An 8,029-nucleotide genomic window follows, 5' to 3' on the forward strand; every position below is an offset into this window, starting at 1 on the left:
GATAAAGAATAGCAATAGGGAGAGCCTGGAGTGGGTCAGTGGTTCTGATATGGCCAAGAATTGTGTTGATGTCTGTGCCCGTGTTACCACCAAAGCCCATGTGGATGCCTGTGGCTGGGGCTGCAGCCCAAAGCCATGTTAATGTCTGTGGGCATGGGAGTGCTAGCTCTGCCCTGCTTTGGTCACTGTGTGGCTCTCCTCAGCTGATGGCTTCTGGCACAGATGCAGGTGGAGAGAGAGAGACTCACCCTCCCTGGTGGGCTGGCCACTAGGAACTTGACCATGCTCCACTGAATATGTAGACAATACAAAATGAACATTTTTTTGGGGGGGGGAGGTCAGGGGGAGGCAGGGGAAGACTGGGAGGTGAGTGTGATCAGAGTCTATGATGTGAGATTCCCAAATAATTAATAAAAAAAGAATTAAAAAATAAAAGAATAGCAGTAGGATCTGTCCCAGTGGCTGCCCCCAGGAACCGTGGGCCAAGATGTTCTGCCACAGACTTAGTCATGGGGGCTGGAGCTTGACTTCCCTGAATGTTCCCAGGGGTCAGAGTTACACAGACACTAAGTTCAAGGCTCCATTTCTGTGCTTTTCAGGACAGGAGGTCAAGAAGAGTCCACCCTCTTCCATAATCAAGACAGAAATTACCTTGATTATTCTATTTTTGCATATTGATTTTTGTTTTTAAAACATTTTATTCCCCCTTTCCAGCTTAACTCTCCTTTTGGAAAGCTATTTCTTGTGCTGCAGTGTTGCTGAAAGGTAGAGTGCGACTTAGCAGGCTAAGCTCCAGGTTCAACCCCAACACCGCCAAAACAAACAAAACACGGTCTCTCCCCATCCTATAAATGATATGAGCATCTACAATGCTCCAGCGCCTGTGAGGTACTCCACAGCACGGATAAAAGTTAATTGTCAACAGCCATATGGACCGGGTCTGCTATGCCTAGAAGTCAAAGGAGCAGCTTTTCCTATTTACAGAGGATAACTTTAGAGGATTTAACAATGCAGTTAACTGCCTTTTATTCCAGTTTTTTTTTTTTTTAAAGTTACTTTTGATGTATCACATTTGCTAAATCCTTTAGCTTAAGGTGAAATTCCTAGAAGGTTTCCAGCAGTGATGCTGGTGCCCTGAACTCAAGCTGCACTGGACTCCAGCAGCATAACGGCTGTGTCATCAAATCACCAGCGCCTCTGGAAACTGAGGACCCCTCCCTGAGTGAAACTCACAATTAAACACTGTGGGGACAGCAGGGGAGGGGCTGGCAAGGAGTGAGCCCTGATCACCTGTATGCACTTGAAAGAGCTCATACATGCCTGCACTGCAGTTACAATCACCTGAAAGGAAGGTGCATTCCCTTCCTGCATTCCCGTGAGGTGCTTTCATAAAGGAATGCAAGCCTTCCTTCCCATAAAGAGAGGGAGAGTTCCTGTGACAGGTGCTTCTCCAAATTAAAATCTGTGTGTAGCTTCTTAAACATGCCAAAGCAGAAATCTACCCAATAGTTCCAAAATCAAGTGTCTGGTTCTAGAGTGACAAGTGACCTACCGGAAGCAATTTCCAAGATCTGACATCCTTACACAGACACACATACAGGTAAAGCCTCAATGCACGTAAAGTAACAATGAAAAAAGGAAATTCCTGTGATGAAAAGTGGATGGTTTCAGAGTCTGACGCTTCCTACCTGACAGTGGAATCCGATGAGCCAGTTATGATCACTCTCTCATCATACTGGAGACACAGGACAGAGCCTGTGTGGCCTGTGAGAATCCGCTTGCATTCCAATGTGCTTTTATCCCAGATCTAGGAGGAGGGCAAAGGATCACTGTCATAATGGGGGTGCTGTGGAGACTTGTTGCTCTGTACATGTGTGATCCCCAAACACCAAGCTAGAGAGGGGGAGACCGCATTTTTTCCTCCATTAGGCTCAGCGCCTGGATGCGCTGACTTCAGGGTTAATGCTAACTTTATCCTTTCCATTAAGGTGGAAGAGCAGCCTATAATTATGAAGGCCAAAATAACAACAGCTTCTACCAGTGCACTTCTAGAAGAGATTCCAACCTTGGAACTACCGATTTGTATGATTATCTGGGAAGAAGCAGACACTTGCCCTTTAAGGAAATGATTTTGGCTTTGGTACTGGAACTAATCTAAAAAATTCTCACCTCCTAGAAACAACACTTAGGACTTATGCTTCAGATTGCTTTATGAACACAGCCACCCTTATTCCCACAACTATGCTCTCCAACTGAAGGAAGAGACTTCACCTTGATGGTGTTATCTCGAAGGCCGCTTACTATTTTCTGGTCATCATATTGTAAACAGTAAACTCCTTTGCTTGTTTCACTTCGGCAGTGGATTCTCTGTAAACTATGTCGTCCACATCTCCAATTTGATTCTATTGTCTAAAAAGGGGGATTCAAAGAAGTGGTTAATTAGGAAAGAGTTCAAACCAATGACCCACTGTCACGCCATGGCAGTGGTTCTCAGCATGTGGGGTGTGACCTGCACCACCATTTCACAGGGGTTTCCTAAGACCACTGGAAAACAAGAATATTTACATTACAATTCATAACAGCAGCAAAATTACAGTTGTGAAGTAACAATGAAAATAATCTTGGTGTCTGGGGGTCACCACAACACAAGGAACTGTATTAAAGGGTCTCTGCATTAGGAAGGTTGAGAACCCCTGCACTATGGGACACAAACACCGACAGTTGGTGCTGTTCTCAGACATGTGGCATCCAATGCCTACTGACAACTTTCCAAGGAGGCTCATCAGCTTAGGAGTTCAATGTCTTCCTGGTGTTTGAGGAAGGTGGAAATCCCCTCTTGCACTGTCATCTATCAGTAAACGAAGATTCTGAAGCTGAACAAATATTGACTTGGGACTCTTCTGGACTTTACCAACCTTACTCATTAGTAAAGACACTGATTTTTAACCCCCACTGAAAACCTTAATGGGGTTCCTGTAATAATACTTGTAAGTTAAGCATATTAATGATCCCCTAACACTCAGAAAATATCCAGAAATACAGATTCTTACCTCAATATCTTGTATAATTTTAGGATAAAGTGCTCTATAAAAGGAGTTGGGAGGAGCATTCTCATCAGGAGGCTTGTTTTTGAATAGGTACTGTCCCCTAAAAATGAAAATATTTACCAATGAAGATGATAAATCCATTTATAACAAGCTTCACAGTTTTTCAAAATATTTCAGTTACCACTACACATAACATCCATTAACTAGAGTAGAAAGGCATGATGATAAGGTGATTTTAGGAGTCCCATATCAGTGTTAACCTCCTGGTATCTAAGCAGCTTGATCAACTTTGATTCCAGTACAGACCGTCAGAGTACCAATCCCTTTGGGATACTGATAAATGTATACTCAGACTTCATCTACTGGTTTATTAAAGGATTCTGCACATTTACTGATTTTATTATTTGATAATAGTGATAATTCTTCTAGTTAATAATCATAACTAGCACTTTTCTCCCTTGGTTCCAGGGCTTCAGCTCAGAGCTGTGTACACACTGCTAGGTAAGCAGCTTGCCATTCCACCACTGAGCTACCTTTGAGCTAGCATGCTTCTCCGAGCCAAGTTGTGCCAGTGTCAGAAGCTGCCTAGTATGCTGGGTAACAGCAATGCTTGTGGCACCAAGATTAAGTGTCTAGTCATTTATCACATGGGGTAAGGTGTGCTAGCTTAGTCACTGGGGCTATTCTTGATTGCCGTGGCAGGCCTCCAAAAGAGGCAATTCAGTTCATGTAACAAACAAAGGGACTGCATGAATGTCCAGAAGCAGGAAGGAAAGAGTTGAGAAGAAGCGCTAGGTACACCATGCTGTCATGTGTGAGGTCCGAAGCCACTTTTACAGGTGCACACCCATATGCACACACAGATGCACACACTGACTTTTCTAGACTCCAGCAAGCAGCATCTGCTGCCATCCCCTTCCTTAGGACAGCATCTCCAAATACATCCCAAGCTAGAAAGCTACCTCCCCTCCCTCCCACCCCCCAAAAAAGGTAAATGGCAATCACTTCCAGCTGGGTAAAAAATTTAATTCCTTATCCTGAAGTTAAGAACCCACCAAACACGGTGTGGAAGCTAGTAAAGCCCACTATGGGTGTACTAACTGCTGTTCTCACTGGCACCGTGCCTTGCAAAGTGGAGATAGGCAGAAATGCCTCTGAGTGTAATCCTGGCACCAGAGAAATCATGTTTTCTCTGGGCCAGTCATCCACTTGTGCCTCCATAGCACCATTACAATATAATTAATTGTTCCATGTCTTCAGGAGAGCTTCTCCCCTGCCCCCTCCCTATTGTACACCCTGAAAATTAGTTGAGAAAATCTCCTATCAGGAAGGCAGCTGGGTCTGCTGACTAAGGTAATGCAGAAAGGGAAATCTGCAATGGAGAAGAACATTCTTTTTAAAAGAGGACTGTGAAATTGGACATGCCAACATAAAGGGTAAGTAAGCTACTTTGAGAAATAATTCTGAATTAACAGCATCCTTGTCTGAACAGTTTGGTTATGTAAACATTTTGCATGCAGATGAGATTTTTAACTATTGTTTTCAGTGCCCACCACTCCAGAGATGCTTGTCTTCCTTCGAGTCTTTGGCATTCCTATAAGGTATTCCAGGGTTTCCTTCACATTCAATGATATTGTCTCTATATCCTCGGGAAATAGGATTCAAATGAATTTCTAATCTCATTTTCTATCCCTCCATCTTCACCATGCCTTACAAATGCATACTAATTCCTCCATCAAAGATGCTACAAAGGAGTGGTATATACTGAGAACTGGCTTCCTAGTCTGTATCTGTTTTAAGTCAAAATCTTTTATGGCGTATGTTCCTTGACAACAGGGACCACTTCTAGGCAAAACGCCTGGTACCTGTAAGGATGTGAGTGCTTGACAAATGTGAAATATTAAATCCAGAATGTTATCATAAAATGTGATCTCCTGATTAAGAAAATGCACTTTTCCCAAGTGGCCCTTTATCATACTTTAAAGAGTTACCATTACTGAGTAGAGAACATTATCTAGTGTTATTTAAGAGAGAAAACTGCAAAGTTCATGTCCTAGGGGCAAACTGTCAAATCTATCTAGGTATGAAATATAACAGCAACGTGGAAGTTAAATCTTGGTGACTCAATCATTCCAGGAAGATCGTATTTACTTGTATACTTTTGAAAAGAAGAAATTGAAGTTACTTTTAATGACACTTGTATGGGAAAAGGAACAACACAGAAAGGCTTTAACACAGAGGGTTTAGTAAGGATAACTTCAAAAACTGATAATGAGCTGGGTGTAGTGATGGATCGGATGCCTTTGACCCCAGCACTCAGGAGGCAGAGGCAAGAGGGTCTTCGTGAGTTTGAGACCAGCCTGATCTACAGAGGGAGTTCCAGGACAGCCAGAGCTACATAGAAAGATCCTATTTTTAAAAAAGGAAAGAAAGGAAGGAAAGAAATGAGAAATTGATCAGAAATTATTTCTTCTGAAGGGAGAATTTAGCACATTCCTGTAATTCCAGCACTCAGAAGGCTGAGGCTGGAGGCTTGAGAGCAAGCTGGGCTATGTAGCAAGGCCCTGTTCTCAACACCACGGCCACCCAAACACAAAGGCAATAAATAAAAAGAGACACAAGTGTCACCCAAAGCCACTCAACAGACATTCACAGAGCACACAAGTATTTGTATTTACTACTTCATGGGGCTATAACAAGTTATATCAAATTATATCAGTGTGATCAAAGACAAGGGCTTCTGGTCATAAAGCTGAATGACTTGCAAAGAGTGGGAGGCGTTTCTGAGATTGAAGAGATGGAAACAGTGGCGCTAACTGAATGAAGGCATCTCAGCCATATCTTCAAGGACCCTTCTGAAAGGCCAAAAAGTGGACTGGGATTTAACTTAGGGGTAGAATACTTGTCTAACGTGGTCAAGACCCTCAGTTTGATTTCAGGCACCACAAAAATTATTTAATAAAAAATAAAAGGCACAAAACCTATCTTTTCAATGATGGTTTTTGTTATTGTCATTATAACTAACGTAAAAGGACCAAACCTAAGCAGAAGGTATGCTTTCGTGTCTGCATTTATAGATGTACACATCTCCAAAGCCCCACTTCTTGTTCTCCTTGTCTTCAAATCACATTGCTGGTTATGAGGAAAGTCACTGTCATTTACAGAACAAATGGAAACACATGTATTTTAACAGGGCATGAAGTCTTTTTGGCTAAGAAGTGAGTTTTTAAAACCAATATGTTAAGGCATGAATAATCTGGAAAAGAGAGTTCCTTTGCTTTCCTGAGGGATAGAGAAATCTTCTCAGACATCCCAAAATTTCCACAAGTAAGACTGTGTGCTCATTTCTAAAGCTAGTCTTGGACTCATCAAAACTATGGACTCTGAGTACCATACATGTGAACGAACAGAGTATGACATCAGTAAGCAAAGGCAATTTCTCCTTTCCTACATACTAAGGGAGGATAGGAAAAACATCTGAAAGGAAAACAATAGGAAAAAATAACAATAAGCCTTGGTTTATAGTCATATAGCAAGAAGACTGCTAGCATTTGGATCCTTGGCCTGGGATTTAAGAGTAAAGGTTTTAAGTCTTCCTAATAGCTCAAATGACAGAAACCTTGATGCACTTACCATAACACCCAGGGGTCAACATATTCATGAACCCATGAATTTCAAGGATACAAAAACAAGAGAGCCAAGCACAATTTTATGAAAATTCTAAGGAAGGTTGATATTTATCTCTCTCTTTTCCTGCCTCAACTTGCTTACTTGCTGGGATTACAGGTATGGACAACACGCCCATGCAGCTAAATGAAGGTTTTTCTGTTTTCTGTTTGAGTGCTGAGACTGATCCCAGAGCCTTGCATATGCAAAGAGAGAACCTGCAGTCCCTGCCAGATAGGTCGGGTAGGTCATGCTGCAGAGCTAAGACGGCTTCACACTTGTCAGCCTCCTTCCTTCTGCTTGGAAAGGCAGGCGCGCACTACCACACCCAGCTTTCCTTTGGAAATCTTAACTATTTGAGGTTGTGTATGCCTACAGACAAAAACAGACACCTCCCCCCAAAAGTTAATTTTGAAGGCAATACACATGCCAATTATATATTTTTTTAGTCAAATATATTTAAAAAATAACTTAACGAATTATTCATACCTGACTCTCTCATAGTGCATTCTAGGGACACATCCTGAGGCAAAATTCTAAGAAGAGAAATCTCTTTAAGAAGTTTTAATGACATAGAGAACAGCACTGGTGAAGTCATTAAGGCTGCTGACGACATAAGGCCTTGGGGGATTTATAACTAAACATGCAAATCTAAAGAAACATACACGTTTTAAGAAGAAACAATGATTTATACTAAATTCCATTTTCATTCTTTCTGGTAGCTATAGTTTTATTTTACCTGGGCATAAAAATTAATTTTGGATTATAAAGGTAATGAGACACTGGTAGTGGGGACTAAATACAGGATGCCTACGGAAGGCGAGCAATTCCATTTTCCCCAGGAGGAAGCAGGAATGGGTACTTTCTACCTGACTCAAAGCTGTCCTACCTGCCTTACAAATTGCCCCTTTTTTGTAGAGTCCCATTTTCTGTCCAAAGAGCAGAATACTTTAAATGAGGAGGTGGTCAGTGTTCTTTTGTAAAGCAGTATTAACAAAATGTGTCATAATGATTGCCTAGTCAGAGACGAACTATTGAGTACACGAACAACAATTCTCTTATATTTTCAGTTAGAAATCGGCACAATAACCATAAATGATGCTAAGCGCCTTCCCTGGCTCCCGACACTCAGCAGTGTGCAGTGCCCCGAGCGGGAGTGCTGTGGGAGGAGGAAGGAAGGGTAAAGGCTCACCACCCTCTGCGCTCTGCCAGGCCTCTCCACAGAGAGTCTGTCCTGACCATTCTCTCGATGAGCTTCTTCCATAGCATGCCATCCGACGTCACACGGTACCACTCCTTGCACACAAGCTCAGCAG

The 8,029-nt window shown here is 42.3% G+C and overlaps 1 protein-coding gene across 16 annotated transcripts in view; it reads right to left on the bottom strand.

The window, feature by feature from the left end:
* Positions 1-8,029, bottom strand: part of Btrc (beta-transducin repeat containing E3 ubiquitin protein ligase) — a 174,417-nt gene that overhangs the window by 17,375 nt on the left and 149,013 nt on the right. For all 16 annotated transcript variants that reach the window (XM_035441805.1, XM_027407177.2, XM_027407185.2 and 13 more), the window contains 4 exons: positions 7,906-8,029; positions 3,051-3,147; positions 2,272-2,409; positions 1,689-1,807 (listed from right to left, as the gene is read on the bottom strand). The exon at positions 7,906-8,029 is cut by the window's right edge and continues 63 nt beyond it. In XM_035441805.1, coding sequence (XP_035297696.1) covers positions 1,689-1,807; positions 2,272-2,409; positions 3,051-3,147; positions 7,906-8,029 — 478 coding nt within the window. The remainder of the gene's footprint in view (positions 1-1,688; positions 1,808-2,271; positions 2,410-3,050; positions 3,148-7,905) is intronic.

The sequence above is a fragment of the Cricetulus griseus genome, chromosome 3 (assembly GCF_003668045.3).
Source record: "Cricetulus griseus strain 17A/GY chromosome 3, alternate assembly CriGri-PICRH-1.0, whole genome shotgun sequence".
Classification (NCBI taxonomy): Eukaryota; Metazoa; Chordata; class Mammalia; order Rodentia; family Cricetidae; genus Cricetulus; species Cricetulus griseus.